Below are 17,390 nucleotides of genomic sequence, written 5' to 3' on the forward strand. Positions count from 1 at the left end.
GGTGGAGAGGGGGGGAAGGAGAGGGGGGGATTGGGAGGGGAGAGGAGGGAGGGAAAGTATAAAAAAATTATTGGTTCAAAATGGATTCTTTTCAAATAAACAAAGAATTTTTTAGAAAGCGGTCAAAACCTGTAAAAATCTGCAAAGTAAATAACTGCTAACTTTTAAAATTATTACCTGAAAAACTGGCTTTGAAATTAAATGTAAACTAAGTATTAGTACAATTTACAGTACAATCTTTAAAGAACAAAAAATTAAACGTTTTCTAAGTTAAACAAAATAGTACAATTGACTCTTATCTTTAAAAATGTAGAATTCAGCATTATATTCTTCACAAACAACATGAGAATGACCATTGGTGAAGGATTTGAAGAATGTTCTCGAAATGCTAGCTCGCTCATTGTGACGTCATCAGCCAAAGGCACTCGAGAGAGGGGAGGTTGGGGGGGAGAGATCTCGGGAGTTCTCAGGAAACGCGAGCCGAGGCGCGAGCATGCGTCGACCTCGGAAGACATCGGAATGCGCTCGGAAGCTGTCGAAAGCCCTCGGAATGCGCTCGGAAGCTGCAGTACAAAGCCCACTTGCTCGTTCTTTCTGCGTCTTTTGAAGAACGAGTGGGTGGGGAAGGGGTGAGGGGGAGGGAGAGGGGGAGGGAGAGGGTGGTGACGTCACTCGCTGCGCGTGGAACATTGGGCAGCAGACAGCGAGGAGCAGAGCCATTGTGACGTCATCAGCGAGACTATCTCGTTTATTTACCAAGTTATTCGTATTTTTTGAACATTTTCATAAATCTCGGGAAATAATGAATCAAATTTTCAGATAAGGCGATTTTTGACATCATGGCGTAAATCTCTATCGGAATATGTAAAAATGTCACCGTTACCGCTTCATGTTTTCGAGATGTGAATCAGCCGAACGAACAAATACACAAATAAATACATCCACATCCAAGATCAGGGTTTTATAATTATAGAGGTTTATTGTGCTTTTATATGCAATGTATTCTATGTAATGTCGTCTTTTATCTGGACCTTGAGTCTGTAATAAAGTTTAATAATAATAATAATAACTATCCTTATCAAGGATACAGTCAACCCCACCAGCTTGGCGTTCCTGCAGCCCCTGAACACCAAAGGTCTTAGAGCCAAAGATCTTAGAGCTTTGCTTATAGCTCCGCTATAAGATCTTTGGTTGGAACCTTTGGAACCGGAACTGTCGCTCGAGACGCTGTGGCGTCGCGCGAGATCTGCACGCTGCAGTCCTATTGGACGCCGCAGACCCCGCATGCTCCCGTCTGGAGTGGAGAATAGCCGGAAGAGCAGTCGAACTGGTAAACTTGGGCCAGGCCGGTGTGCAATTGATCTGCCGATTAATTTATCCGAATGTAAGTTTTGCATGTACAGGAGTCGGCGAGATCCACGCTTCCCGTGTGTTTTATTAAAACAAAACGTTTACACTGTGTAGGGTGCGGTATACACTTCCAGTTCGGACATTAACTACAGACTAATCAATGAAGCTGATCTGTGTCTGCTATGGAATTTCTCCAACATCATAGTTTGCCCTTTAAACATAGTATTAAGAGGACAAACGCATTTTTTGCACGGTCTGTGTGGTGTCTTGGAGTATGTTTTTGTGTGTATAGGGTAGAGTTTGCACATCTTGGACATGATATTTATATTGCACCATGTTTGTCAAAACGATGCTCCAATGAATAACAGCATTGTCCAGAAATGTCATTGCATAATGGAGGTCTATGTGCGCTTTACAGAAGAAGTTATTGGAAAAAACTGATTGTTGAGTGCAATTGTGCATTTGTTGCATCTATTATCAAAGCACCTGAGTTTGCTTTTGGGTAGTTCAAGTTCAAGTGAGTTTATTGTCATGTGTCCCTGTATAGGACAATGAAATTCTTGCTTTGCTTAAGCACACAGAAAATAGTAGGCATTTACTACAAAACAGATAAATGTGGTACAAAACAGACAAAACAGGTACTCTGTGTAAGGCACACAAAACTCAGCCACACGCATAACACCAGGACGTAATACCTCCCTTACAAATGTGAGGCCCGCTTAGATGATATTTAAAGGAGGCCTGCTCGAAAATGGGCAACACTGGGAATCAGCTTCAGAGGGGTTTCCTGTTCAGCTAATACTTTGTTCCCCCACATGATTTTGGATCCTCGCCCACCTGACTCTATCCTGACCACATCTCTCCCGAAGGCAGACACAAATGCTGGAGAAACTCAGCGGGTGAGGCAGCATCTATGGAGCGAAGGAATAGGTGACGTTTACGGTCGAGACCCTTCACCACATCTCTCCCGAATATCATCTTGAATTCCCTCCAGCAGCCGATCACAGCTTGAGCCTTGGTCCTGATTGGCACACCCACTCCTACTCCAAGCAGCTGACACTTCTTCACCTCCAAAAGCATGTTTCCTCTACAAAAGCTGTAGATGAAATGTTTTCGTGAATGTAATTAGTTAAATTAGTATAGTGTTGTGCTGTTGCACACAATTTGTTGGCCTGCTGTGTGTGTGTTGACCTCCTGGTATGGAATAATGCTTTATCCAGCATTCTTTATGTCCTTTTGACGGAAAACGGTTCCTTCCTCTTCAAACCTTAAAATCACTACATCAGATGTGACCTGTGATTGCCTGAACGAATTGTTATAACTAAATGGTTAAGATAGATAAAATCAGGTTTTTTCTGTCACAAACCTGTCAAATGAAAGTTGGATAGAATGAAATAGAAAATCTATCCATCCTGGGCATTTGTTTACTTTTGGGACCGTGAGCCAAATTTCTTTTTTGTTTGGTTAATGCTAAAAGTTTGCTAGAAATTTGTAATAAACTCTAAAAAGTCCATTGTTCTCACAACGTTACATGTATTGAATAGTGTGTGAAGTTGATCTGCAAAAGTGTGGTGTTTATTTGAATTGTTCTATCAAATAAATCATGGAACAAGGTAGTGTTGTAAAGTGAGATATGGATTTGGGCATTGGAACAATAAAGCAGTCAAATAGAGTTAAAAGAGAAAGAACTAAGAAATAAATGGCAGTAGAAAAGGTGGGTTGTGAGACATAAATCCTCGGGACACTTGCTGAAATAAGTGGTAGACAAAAGGAATTAATTGAGTATGTATGAAACAAAAAATGGAATACATCATCACAAAGCATTGGTTCTATTGTTGATGTTGCTTTGCTGAGAATTGCATTAGTGAATCATGTAATTCCAAATGATAGATATGATAGTGTCATTTAAGAGACTTTTGGATGAGCACAGAATTGCAGAGAATGGAGTCATATGCATTATATGCAGGTAGATAAGGGTTGCTCTTGGCATTGTGATTGGCACAGACATTGGGGGTTGAAGGGCCTATTCCTGTGCTGTACTGACAGACCAGGTATTAATATTGTTAAAAATACTCATCCAAAATTATATCCAACAGAAATCCTATGTCATTTTGCCTTGTTCACCATTGGATTGAAATTCCATTCTAGACTTTTGAGTACAAAATTTTATTTTATTGCCACAGTAATGCATTGTGTTTATGGTGAATTGACAACCCTAACTGCTTCACACCAGCAAAAGTCTACCACGACTTCAATTAAAGTATGGCACTTGCACACATGCTTATTCAGAAGCTGAGCTCCAAGTCATGAACTCGTTTCTCTCAAGCATAAAAGAAAATTAACTTGCTCTTAACATCTGTGAAATAGAGGACATCGACTAGCCTGCCTCCTATGATAATTTGATGATCGATATCTCCAATAGTACAGCAGGCACCACAACAGTGGTGGCATATTACCCATGCCATCTCCACAAACTCCCCCAAATCCACTGGCAGGATGAACAAACTAATATTGCCATTCTATCCCAGGCCAGCAATTTTGTAATTATTATTTTATTTATTATTATTGTTGAAAACTTTAGCGACGCGGTGGTGCTGGTTTCCGACGGGCACGGTGACAGACGCACCACACATCTCTGTCCTCCATGCAGCTGGCAAGCTCCTCTTTTGTCTCTACCCATGCCTCTTTCATCAACGTCTTCAGCATCGTCTTGATTGGACGTCCCAGGTCACGTCTTCCATGGGTGGGTTCCCACAGCACAACCTTGTGTGCTGGCATTTCTGGGTGGCGGTGGCAGTGACCAGCGAGCCCCATCCTTCTCGACCTGATCTTCTCGGTCAGAGGTGGAATCTGTAATCCCTGTCAGAGGTGGAATTTTGTAATTCAGACTAGTTACACTTATCAAACGCAAAAAAACTGCAGGTGCTGGAAATCTGAAATAAAAATTTAATACACTCAGCAGTTCAGAAGCAGCTGTGGGGAGGAAATTTCAGGTTGTTGACCCTTCGTCAACCTTTCCCCCTTCTCTGCAATTTAAAATATTTTAGATTTCTAGTTTGACATCATTCTTTTAAAATAACATTAATCTGTCCGAAAATTATCTATTTAGATCCGTACAAAAACTAAACTCTATGGAACTTGAATTTTCTTGTCTTCATAATTTTGATCCTTCTGGTCTTCCTAAAACATAGATAATCCAAGTAATGAAATTAGTATTTTCTAGTGATCCTACTAACTTTACCACCAAAAGATACATTCAATTACTGTTTGTAGGGTGGCACTTTATTTTCACTGACAACCCATCCACCTTATTTGGGAAATTAAAGTAATTAAAGCTATAATCTGTGGATTGTTATTATTCCCATTCATTCAAGTTTACAAAAATCTCAGAATGAACTGAAAATAAGTGCAATGTTAATATAATTTCTGTTACTTTTTCTTTGCAGGTCTTGATTGTCACTCTCTTTTGTGCTACTGAAATACTTTTGTCATGTTGGATGTTGGGAAATGGCCATTGTTTGCCTTGCTTCCACCACAGGACCTCAACTCCATTCGCCTAGCCTGTGTCTTTGGAGCATCTGGTAATGAAACCCTATATGTCACAGAAAATGATGAGGTAATGTTCATTCTTTAAGAATATCCAATCATGGCCCAAATTCTTAGTTTATGGAAACAAACACAAGTAAAAGGAGCTGAACTTGTTAATTAAATTAAATTAAATTAAATTTCTTTATTTATATAGCACATTTTTAGTCAACTTGCATTGACCCCAAAGTGCTTCACATAATTACATCCACACACACAGGCAAAGGTGAGTGAAGTGTCTTGCCCAAGGACACACACAGGCAAAGGTGGGTGAAGTGTCTTGCCCAAGGACACAATGACAGTATGCACTCCAAGCGGGATTCGAACCAGCTACCTTCCGGTTGCCAGCCGAACACTTAGCCCATTGCGCCACCTGTCGTCACTTGACTATAATTGCTTCATTCATTCAAACTTAAGGATTTTGAAAATGATTCTTCAAGTATTCTCATGCTAGGGCATTGTGATTTCATGATTTGCTAGCAGCTGTTTGTGGAAGTAGTTCTGACAAAAGATATTTGAGTGGAAATAACAAATCTTACATTTTCCATTGCCTGATCTTGCTAGTATCCTCAGTTATTGTATCTTCAGATGTCCAGGAGCAGTAGTGTTTTAATTTTTGTTTTACCACCCAGCTTTTTTTCTCTGTATATTCAGCAAAGCATAACAATGACATGAAATATATTTTGGTCTTGGAGTCTATCTTGACTATGTTGGAAGAACGGAGCCAGTCAAGCAGCATTAGTGGCAAGATAAACCAGTTATCGTTTTGGGTCAGAAGTCCTTCCCTTCCTCAGAACTAACTGACCCAAGATGCTGCTTGACTGACTAAGTTCATCCAGTGTTTTCTGTTTTATTTTCCATAGATAGACTACTACTTGAACTGAATTTCCATAACATGTGATGAAATGACATTGATCTGAATGTTAACTCTGCAAATCTTGCTGAAGTCTCTGAATATTTACAACATTTACTATTTTTATTTCAGATTTGCTGCATCTACAATTAATTTATTTTTGATTCTCTAGTGCCTAGTTCCATCAATTTTAAAAAGCATTATTAGTTTTAATGTTCAGAATAAGGTGGTTTTGGTACTTTGATAAACTAAATACAGGTGCACAACCTTTTATCCGAAATCCCGGAAACCGAAAAGCTCCGAAAACCGGACATTTTTTCCAGGATGTCGTCTGCACACCAAAGCTTGCGTTTGGCGCCAAACTTGACCCGAAACGACCCACGGTCAACCCAGGTCTGTACTACTGTAGCGGCTGCCTCCTACCCGGAGACCCCGGCAACTCTACCCCTGACTGCGCGGCGCTCCAAATCCAGCGCCGCCCGCGGCAGGACGCCCGCAGCCCCAGCTCCACGATGTTGGGAGTCGGCAGCCACAGCACTCCGGAGCTTACTGCACGGCGACCCGGTAAGGCATTGCCCGCTCCCCGCCTCTCCGACCAGGTAGGGGACTAAGAATTAAAGTTTCCCCCTTCACCCTCCCCACCACATAAAATCCCTCCAAACTAACTGACTAACATTTAAGCAATGATTTACAATGATTCCCCGGTCTCTGGGGAGGAGGCAGCCGCTCCAGACTTTTCAAGCCGCCCGCGCTACCTACCTAATCTACGCTAAAAATCTTCCATTCCGAAATCTGAAAAATTCTGAAATCCGAGAAGTGTCTGTTCCCAAGGCTTTCGGATAAAAGGTTGTGTACCTATATACGGGACAGAACTGGCTTGTGTCTACCTGCAGATTGTTGGCAAATATATTATGAATGGTTGAACTTTTAAAATTAAATATATTGGAATATCAAATGTAATATTTTCTAGGTGAGAGTCCAAAATAAAATGACTATAAATATGTCAAGATTTACAGACTAAATTAAAAATGAAATTTAATTTAAGCGCTTATTTTTGCAAAAGGTATTTGCCATTGGAACTAACTGCAGTGGTTGCTTAGGAACAGGGGATATTCAGAGTACAATCGAGCCAAGGAAAATTGAAATTTTGTGTGGCAAGAAGATTGTTCATCTAAGTTACGGAAGTGGACCTCACGTGGTACTTACAACTTCAGGTAATAAACATTAATAGACATTTAGACACTTTGAACAATGCTACATTCCTACCTTTTTTTTAACAAGTTAACTGGTAATGACATCAATTTAAAATGGAGCTGTTCCTGATGAATAGGGAATGATCAGATATGTTCTCGCCAGATTGTATAAATATAATTCCAGCTAATGCATGATTTAACAACTGTAGCTTCAGTAAATCTCTATGGGGTCAAGGAAAGAGCGTTCACGTCGCGGCCCTGTTTCCACTAATCTTTCCACCACCACGCACAAGAAGACACCATTGCATACAGATGCAGAGAAGTGTGGACAGTTCTGGCTGAACCACTTCTAATCTTGTGTGTGGACTCGACAAGAAGAAGTAAATCTCTATTAAAAGGGCAGGCAGCACCAGTATTTAGATCTAGCGATGATGAAAAAATTGTGATATGTTTCCAAGTTAGAATTTGAGTAAATGTACCTGGTCATAGAGTCATACAGTGCGGAAACAGGCCCTTCGGCCCAACTTGCCCACACCGGCCAACATGTCCCAGCTACACCAGTCCTACGTGCCAGCATTTAGTCCATATCCCTCCAAACCTGTCCTATCCATGTACCTGTCCAACTGCTTCTTAAATGTCGGGATAGTCCCTGCCTCAACTACCTCTGGCAGCTTGTTCTATGCATCCACCAGGGTTTGTGTGAAACAGTTACGCCTCAGAATCCTGTTATATCTTTTCCCCTTCACCTTAAACTTATGTCCTCTGGTTCTCGATTCACCTACACTGGGCAAGAGACTCTGTGCATCTACCCTATCTATTACTCTCATTATTTATACACCTCTATAAGATCACCTCTCGTATTCCTGCGCTCCAAAGAATAGAGTACCAGCCTACTCAACCTCTGCCTATAGTTCAGACCCTCTTGTCCTGGCACATCCTCGTAAATCTTCTCTGTACCCATTCCAGCTTGACAACATTATTTCCGAAAACACGGTGCCCAGAACTGAACACAATACTCTAAATGTGACCTCACTAACATCTTGTACAACTGCAAGATGACCTCCCAACTTCTATACTCAATACTCTGGCTGATGAAGGCCAATGTGCCAAGCGCCTTTTTGACCACCCGATCTACCTGCAACTTCACCTTCAGGGAGCAATGCACCTGCACTCCTTGATCCCTCTGCTCTACAACACTACTCAGAGTCCTACCATTCACTGTGTAGGTCCTGCCCATGTTAGACTTCCCAAAATGCAACACCTCACATTTTTTGCATTAAATTCCATCAATCATTCCTCAGCCCACTTGGCCAATTGATCAAGATCTTGCTGCAATTTTTCACAACCATCTTCACTATCTGCAAAACCACTCATTTTATATCATCTGCAACCTTGCTAGACTTGCTGGTCTTCATCCTTCTTTTGGGCTGAGATTGTGGGTTTAAGAGGTGCTGTTGGAGGAGCCAAGGTGAGAAATTGCAGTTCATTTTACAGATAGTGGTTGAGAAAATAAATATGTAGCATGGTAAAGGGTACCAGTGAAACACGTTACTTTGTCTTAGATGGTGCCAAGCTCCCTGATTTTTGTTGGAACTGTATTCATGCGTGCACCCAACTTGAGTCACTTGCCACAGGATTCCCAGGCTGTGAATACTATTGTAGCCGCAGTATTTATGGTTAGTGGCAGCCATGTTCTGCAATTGGCCACAAAGCCCTTGGTGTAAGAGGGGAAAAGAAACTTTGCTCCAATGGTGTGACTCACAGTGGTTGTGTGATATCATGATCGCTAGTGGGATAAGAAGAGGATTTCAAGTAATGGGAACCACAGTTGAATATGCAATAACTTCTTGTCCAGGTGTACCCAGTACATGGGAAAACTCCAGGAGGGATTGGGTGTCGTCCAAAGATTTAAATAAATAGAAAAATCCCTTCAAGAAAGAGATACCTATTTGTATAATGTTAAATTATTTCTGATTTTTACAGGAAAAGAAATGCATATAAAAAAGGTGTAGCAAGAAAGAAACAACTTTTTATTTATTTATTTTTTTTTAAGGAAAATAATGCTAGCATTCTTATGTGTAATAAGTGTATTATGGGAAAATTAAATGTTAATATTTTCAGACTATTCAAAAACAATTTATGAAGAAAAATATTTATTTGTGGTCAAATTAAAAGAAACCTTGCTGTTATTGATTTTCAGATGGAGAAGTTTATGCCTGGGGAAATAATGGTTACAGTCAGCTTGGCAACGGAACAACTACTCAAGGCTTGTCTCCGTGTCAGGTTTCTACCAATTTGCTCAATAAGAAAGTAATTGAGGTGGCCTGTGGATCCCATCATTCCATGTCATTGACTTCTGATGGGGAAGTAAGTAAACTTTGTTTTTGGAGATAGGAGCTGATAATTAAGAAACGTAAGACTTAAAAGATTCCAGTCTCGAACTTGAAAATATGAATGGGACACAATTATAAATAGTAATTTTGCACAAACCATCAAAATTTTCACTGTTACAGATTTACTGGTTTGTTAATCTGCTGAAAGATGTGTATCGAAAGACTAGTTAATTATTTGGAAGCTGAAATTGATTTGTTTATTTTGTTTCTAAATTTATTGCATGGTCTTAGTAGTTCAGGTCTGTTCTACCTTTACAGCTTTCTCCATTCCTTCAATGCTCTTAGGAGTTCTGTCTCTGGCCCTTCTGTATCTCTATCCACATCACATCTGTGTTAGTAGCTGTCAAGACAAATGCTGCAATTTCTAGGCCTGATCAAGACTATTTTAGGACATTGTAGGAAGTTAGCGAAGAAACTGTGGGATCCATGGCAGAGATATTTGTATTATCGAAAGCCATGGGTGAGGGCCTGGTACACTGAAAGGTGGCTAATGTTGTGCCTATTTAAGAAAGGCTGCAAGAAAAAGTCTGAGAACTGCAGATTAGTGAGCCTTACATCAACGATGGGTAAGTTATTGGAAGGGATTTCGAGAAATAGGATCGTTATGCATTTGAAAGGCAAGGAATAATTAGGGATTATCAGCATAGTCTTATATGTGAGAAATTGTCTCTCACAAATTTCATTGATTTATTTGAAGAGGTGACCAAAAAGATTGATGTACGTTGTCTACATGGATTTTATCAGTCTTTGACCAGGTACTGCATGGTAGGCTGGTGTGGGAGTTTAGACCACATGAGATCCATGGATCCAGCTTGTCGGTTAAATATAAAATTAACTTTAAGGTAGGATATAGGGGATGGCAGACAACTTGGTCAATAAGAATAAGTAGCATGCTGTTGTTCATTGACTACTGTTCAGTGGTCCAACATGCTTATCCCTTCCAAACTTATCAATCTCAGAACTGGATCGTGGCTCATCCCTATGAAATTGGATCCTCGACTCCAGCATAATCAGTACGAATTGGCAATAACGCTTCCTCCTCGATAACCATCAACACAGAAGAATCTTAAAGCTGCGTGCTCACCCCTGCTTACTCTGTCTATACCCATGACTGTGTAGCCAGACACCGCTCAAATGCCACCTTTAAATTCGCCAATAATACCACTGTTGTTGGACGAATAATGGGCAACGATGAGTCAGAGTACAGGAGGTAGATTGATAATCTGATTGACTGGTGCTAGAACAACAATCTTGCTATCAACGTTAGCAAGACCAAGGAGCTGATTGTTGAATTTAGGAAGGGAAACCAGGAGATGCCCGAACCTGTTTTCATCGATGGAATAGCAATCGGGGAGAAAGTCAACAGCTTCAAATTCCTGGGCATGCATATCTTTGAAGATCTGTCCCAGCACAGCAATGCAATCACAAAGCAAGCTCATCAATGCCTCTACTTTGAAGAATGAGGAGATTTGGTATGTTGACGAATATTCTATTAAACCTCATCAGGTGTTCGGTAGGGAGCACACTGCATCGTGATCTAGTTTACAACGTGAGCTTGACGGAACGAAAGAGCCTCCAGGAAGTGTCAGACATTGCCTTGCCACCCCCAGCCCTCCCCCCCCCCCCTCCCCCAGATCCCCGTTATTGATAGGATGTGTTGCCTCAGAAAGGCGGCCAATATCAGCAAAGACTCACCATCCTGTCCAGCTAGAGTGCATTCAGAAAGTATTCAGACCCCTTCACTTTTTCCACATTTTGTTACATTACAGCCTTAATTTAAAATGGATTAAATACATTTATTTTTCATTAATCTACACACGACCACAGAATGAAGGAGCATAACAGTTGTTTAGAAATATTTGCAAGGTAATTAAAAAGAAATAACTGAAATATCACATTTACATAAGTATGCAGACATTTTGTTATGACACTCACAATTGTGCTTAGGTTCATCCTGTTTCCATTGATTATCCTTGAGATGTTTCTACAACTTGATTGGAGTCCACCAGTGGTAAATTAAATTTATTGGATATGATTTGGAAAGGCACACATCGGCGGCTTGGAAATGTCTGGAGCGGCCGCTCCCTCCCCGGAGACCACGGCACCCGAAGTCCTCAGGCCGCGCTGGTAGGAGCTCTGACTCTGGCGATCGTGGATCCCAGGCTCAGCGGTGTTCCAAATCCAGCGCAGCCCCGCGGCTGGACGCCCGCATCCACAGCTCCTCGGATGTTGGAGTCGGCGGTCACCGCACTCCAGAGCTTACCGCACGGCGACCCGGTAAGGCATTGCCCGCTCCCTGTTGGTGTCCCAGCGCCGAAGCTGTAGTCCCGGCCGATCCCGACGGGAAACGCCGCCTCTCCGACCAGGTAGGGACTAGGAAATAAAGTTTCCCCCTTCCCCTCCCCCACCCACCAGATAAAAGACCTCCAATTAACATTTGTTTTTTAACAGGACTAAAAATAAAAATGGGTGAAAGGGCGGACTGCAGGCAGAGCAGCCATACACAACGGCGCCCCACTCCTGCAGTCCCCCATCTTTAAGTATTTTTGCTATTACACACGACAGCAAATAAGTTCTGAATTACTAACAGACTTATTATTATTGCACTATATTTGTTTATTGAGTATGTGTATATGTGCACACTGAACTTTTTTTTTCCTCCTGTTGTGTTCTATGTTTCCATGTTCTGTTATGCTGCGGCAAGTAAAGGGCCTGTCGCACCAGCAAGCGACTGCATGCGGCGAGCGCGACCTAACGTGGTCGCTTGAGCCGTACGGCCTTGCGGGGCCGGTCCCACTTCGATCACCGGAGCCGTATGGAGATGTGCGGGGCTGGTCCCGACATCGTGCGGGGCTCCGAAAAACTGACTGTCCAAGAATTCCGCGCGGCAACTGCCTGTCGGCCCGCAGCCGCATTGACGGGCGTACTCAGCGTCTTGGCTCCGTATGCAGCCCCTTGACGCCGTAGGCAACGTCTTGACGGCGTACATCTAGCGCGTGGCGTTGCGCGATGATGTCACCGCCCGGCATGCCGTTGCGTGATGACGTAACCGCCCGATGCCGTGAAACATCCAAATTCAGTTGACCCGCCTCCTGCCCAGCTGATTGGTGAGTATGATGTTGGGACCAGCCTTGCATAACTCCAGACGGCTCCGCGGTTGGAAGTAGGACCGGCCCCGCGAGGCCGTACGCCTCAAGCCACCACGTTTGGTTGCGCTAGACACATGCAATCGCATGCTGGTGGGACAGGCCCTTAAGAATTTCATTGTCCTATCTGGGACATATGACAATAAAACAGTCTTGACTTGAATAGGAGAAATTACCCAAATACAGGTGTGCCAAGCTTGTAGCATCATACCCAGGATGACTTGAGGCTGTAATCGGTGCCAAAGGTGCCTCAACAAAATACTGAGTAAAGGGTCTGAATACTTTTGTAAATGTGATATTTCAGTTATTTCTTTTTACCGTATTTCCCGGCGTCAAAGATGCTATTTTTTTACCCTAAAATAAGGCCCGAAAATGTACCTGCATCTTGGAGGCCGAAGGTTAGGTTGTTTAGCCAAGAAAGATAGACTTGGAGTGGAGTTGGCCGAGCAATGCCACTCTCGTAGCGACTGCTCCACGGAACCTGCCATGACTTCGACCCTGGAACTGTGTGAAGTGGGAAGCAGCTGTAAAAGGACATCACCGCTGGTAGTGGGGGGAAGAGAGTTCCTTACAACAGCGTGTGGGGCATCTGGCCCGGGTGAGCACAGCCAGGGCTGCACAAAGTAACAAACTTGGCTGGGCCATCAGGGGTAAAGTTGCTGGAGGGCAGGAGCGTTGAGAAGGAGGGGGTCGGGGATCATGTCAGCAACTCACTCACCGCGGAGCTCCGGGCGCGGAGCTCCGGGTGCAGAGCCACCGCATTGTGGCTGGGAAGGAAGTAGCTCGGGTGGCTGCGAGCGGAGGCAGTGACCGGACAGTGGAACTGGCCGCCACCTCAGCGCCTTCTGCAGGCCCGCCCGCCAGCCTGCATAGGCGCAACCGACGGAGGTGGTGGTTAGTGGGTATCTACTGGGCGGGGCTGGCTGCTCTGTCCTAGACACTCTCTCTCTCTCCCTCTCTCTCTCTCACTCTCGCTCTCTCTCACTCTCTCTCTCTCTCTCCCCGTTATGTGATCTCCCTGAGCCAGGAAGACCCCGTCCCTCAGACATGAACCGCACAGTGCATTGTGGGACAGGCGAAGATGGAGGCTCCCCGGTCCTCATTGTCTCCTTGAAGGAGTTTCACATCTTCCTTTCTACTGACCAAACCAAACGATTGATCCTGTCCCGCCAGCCTTTTTTCAAAATTTAGCAACTCAAAATGGGGGTGTGCCTTCGACGCCGGGAAATATGGTAATTACTTTGCAAAAATTTCTAAACACCAGCTTTCGCTTCTTCATTTTGGGGTAATGTGTGTAGATTGATGATAAAAAAATAGAATTTAATCCATTCTAAAATAAGGCTGTAACGTAACAAAATTTGGAAAAAGTGAAGGGGTCTGATTGCTTTCTGAATGCACTGTATAAGGACAAGTGTATAGGCTCAGTATACATGCAACCTTTTAACACAGACAGTGGTGTGTTTATGGAATGAACTGCCCGATGAAAAGGTAGAGGTGGGTACAATTGCTACATTACGACTTTCATATTCGTGTACATGGATCAGAAAGATTTGGAGAAATATGGGCCAAATGCAGGCAAGTGTGACTAGCTTGGTTGGGCAATTTTGTCGACATGGATAAGTTGGGCCAAAGGTCTGTGTGGCTGTCATTACTTGAAAAGTGTTCATGGATTTAATGCCAATAAAAAAAATTGAAATGCTGCAGATGTTGTCCTCCATATGGGATTTTTGCCTTGTTCACTCAATCCCACCCCCCTCTTGCCCTTTCTGCAACCTTTTCACACTCCCAAATCTGGAGAATGGTCTTTGACCAAAATCAATAATTCTATTTTACTTTTTACAGATGCTACCTAACCTGTTGAGTGTTTTGACTATATTTTCTGTTTAAAAAAAAAATACAGTTGTCTATCATGTAAACTATTTGCATGGGCTAAAATTCATACAAAGGAGCCTGATCTCTAACTCTTAATGTATCTTGTGATCTAGAACAAGTTTTTAAAGTTATGCGCTCCTCTTGTTTTTTGTACCAATTTATTTAGGCTATCTGTTTACAACTACCCTCTCTTGCTCGTGTATAAAACCTAAAAATTATTTCCTAATCAGTTTTTATTTCATAACAGGTATATGCCTGGGGTTATAATAACTGTGGACAGGTGGGATCAGGGTCTACTTCTAATCAACCGACTCCGCGAAGAGTGGCCAGTTGCTTACAGAGTAAAGTGGTTGCTACTATTGCTTGCGGTCAGTCATCTTCCATGGCAGTTTTGGATAATGGAGAGGTGAGCAGTGTCTTCTGAAAAGCACAATCATGTGAGATAAAATGTTAATACAGTTTTATGGTACAGATAGGTAGAACTTTTCCAATTGAATTTGTTTATGCTTTTCAAGTCCCAGCATTGGTTAGGAGTGTTGTCTTCCTGCATTGGATCAGTTGCCATTTTACATTTCCTGCGTGGGTGCTGTTGTGCAAATCAAAAGATCAGATGGCTGGTATGGTGGAATGGAGATAGTGCCCTGCAGCATGTCGAGTGCCTCACACTTTCAGGGGATACATGTTGGCTGAGTTTATTTTCTTTAAGATTAATTATTTTTTTTGTTACTGTTTAATAAACCATAGTGTTTTCAAGGCATTATAGATATTAAACGCACTTTAAACATAGAACAGTACAGTGCAGGAACAGGCCCTTCATCCCACGATTTCTGTGTCAAACAGGAAGTGAAATGACCGTATTTGTCAACGAAGACGCTATTTTTTACCCAAAAATAAGGCACGAAAATTTACCTGCGTCTTGAAGGCCGAAAGTTAGGTTGTTAGCCAAGAAAGATAGACTTGGCTATCCCTCAGTACAGCAACATCAAGAACGATGTTGTTGTACTGAGGGATAGCCAAGTCTATCCCTCATAGCTGGCAGCTGATGGGATGCGGCTGTAAAGTGGGAAGCGGCTGTAAAAGGACACGCTGGGGGGGGGGGGTAGGGGGGGCTCGGGAGGAGAAAGTTCCTTTCACAGTGTGTGGGGAGTCTGGTCCGAGTCAGCACGGGCAGGAGCTTTGCGAAGGAGGAGGTTGGAGATCATGCCAGCAACTCAGGTCAGCGCGAGTAACCTCAATTGGTCCCTTGATCGTGCTGATACAGGAGTAAGCTCCGCCGCCCGTTGTCCCGCTCCACTCTATGATCTTTGCTCTTGAGCTGGTCCCCTCACAGTCTGATTGGTGATCTATTGTAAAAGTTAGCGGGGTTTAAAGATCTTAAAAGCCGCGTGTGTGCAGATCGATCTCCTCTCCTGCCAGTCAGCGCCGCGCGGAGTAGTCTCTTCTGTCACTCCCCGGGACGGTCCATCCCTTCCTGCGCCATCACGTCTTTTCTGGAGCTGAGGGATGCTGTGGATGGCCGGTGGAGGTCTCCAACCGGACACAATTTCGGAGGGACCAGAAGCGGCCCGGTCCGGTGCGGAGTTGGAGATGTCGCCGATGTTGCCAAACGGAAAGTGGAGACTCTGATCCCGGCGAAAGAGAACGACCAGTGCCTGCTGTGAGCCCCCATTGCACCGCCAGCTCCAGCCCCTTCCCCTCTGGTCCCCCTTGCTGGCTCCCCCTCTCCCCAATGGCTCTTTCCCCCCGTCTTTTCTCCAAGCTCTCTCCCCCTACCCTCCACACACGCACCCCCCTCCCCCCACAACCCCCCTGCCCACACACCTCCCTCCCCCCAGAACCCACCCCCCCCCCCCCCGCCCACACACCCCCTTCCCCCAGATTTTTTTTCTATTACAAATCTCAAATTGTGGAGTACAGAGGCATATAAATAAATGATGAGTCTTTGTCCCAAACATTATGGAGGGCACTATACATCAAAATCAAATATTTAGAACATAGAACACTAAAGCACAAGAACAGGCTCTTCAGCACATAATATCTGTGCTGAACATGATGCTAAATTAAAATGATCTCCTTTGCCAGCATGTGATTCATATCCCTCCACTCCTTGTATATCCGTGTGTCTATCTAAAAGACTGTGAAATCCACAATTGTATCTGCTTCCACCACCACCCCTGGCAGTGCATTTCAGGCATCCATCACTTTGTGTAAAAGAAATCTTGCCGTGCACATTTCTGTTAAACTTTCCCCTTCTTACCTTAAAGATGTGCTCTATAGTCTGTGACATTTCCACCCTGGAAAAAGGTTTCTGACTGTCTACCTTATTGTTGCTTCTCATAATTTTATAACGTTCTATCAGGTCTCCTTACAGTCTCTGACCCTCCAGAGCAAACAAACCAAGTTAGTTCAACCTCTGATTTTGGCAAATAGCCTCTAATCTGGGCAGCATCCTGGTAAACCTGTTCTGCACCCTCTCCATACCCACCACATCTTTACTGTAATGGAGAGACCAGAACTGCACACAATGCACCAAATGCAACCTAACTACTTATCGGCTTTGTCTGGTCTAATCCGACCTGCAGCCACAGTACTATTCTTGACTGAAGACTTAAGATATACAAAAGGATAGATCTACACATGTTGGCATGTTGGGGATATAAAAGATGATATTAAAATACATGTTCTTTCTTTCTCCAACCTGTTTGCTATGCATTTTAGGTGTATGGTTGGGGTTACAATGGTAATGGACAACTTGGATTGGGGAGTAACGGCAATCAACCAACACCTTGCAGACTGGCAGCATTGCAAGGAATACATGTGTGTCAGGTATGTTTGACATCTGATGTGCAGTGAAAGGATACATTTTGTTTTGATTAATTAATGACATTCTTCTTTAGCTTAAGAAGCTTAAGAATCTAGGATGTTAACTGGAGTAAAATGAAAACAGAAAATGCCAGCATCTACAATAAGAAGAATATAATTAACATTTCAGTTCTGT

The 17,390-nt window shown here is 43.3% G+C and overlaps 1 protein-coding gene across 7 annotated transcripts in view; it reads left to right on the forward strand.

Annotated features, from left to right (window-relative positions):
* Positions 1–1,278: 1,278 nt before the first annotated feature.
* The window catches only part of rcbtb2 (RCC1 and BTB domain containing protein 2), a 79,892-nt gene continuing 63,780 nt past the window's right edge, over positions 1,279–17,390 (forward strand). For all 7 annotated transcript variants that reach the window (XM_033032839.1, XM_033032838.1, XM_033032841.1 and 4 more), the window contains exons 1-6: positions 1,279–1,384; positions 4,797–4,966; positions 6,852–7,002; positions 9,182–9,348; positions 14,640–14,798; positions 17,111–17,218. In XM_033032839.1, coding sequence (XP_032888730.1) covers positions 4,841–4,966; positions 6,852–7,002; positions 9,182–9,348; positions 14,640–14,798; positions 17,111–17,218 — 711 coding nt within the window. In that variant the 5' untranslated portion in view covers positions 1,279–1,384; positions 4,797–4,840. The remainder of the gene's footprint in view (positions 1,385–4,796; positions 4,967–6,851; positions 7,003–9,181; positions 9,349–14,639; positions 14,799–17,110; positions 17,219–17,390) is intronic.

The sequence above is a fragment of the Amblyraja radiata genome, chromosome 14, assembly GCF_010909765.2.
Source record: "Amblyraja radiata isolate CabotCenter1 chromosome 14, sAmbRad1.1.pri, whole genome shotgun sequence".
NCBI lineage: Eukaryota > Metazoa > Chordata > Chondrichthyes > Rajiformes > Rajidae > Amblyraja > Amblyraja radiata.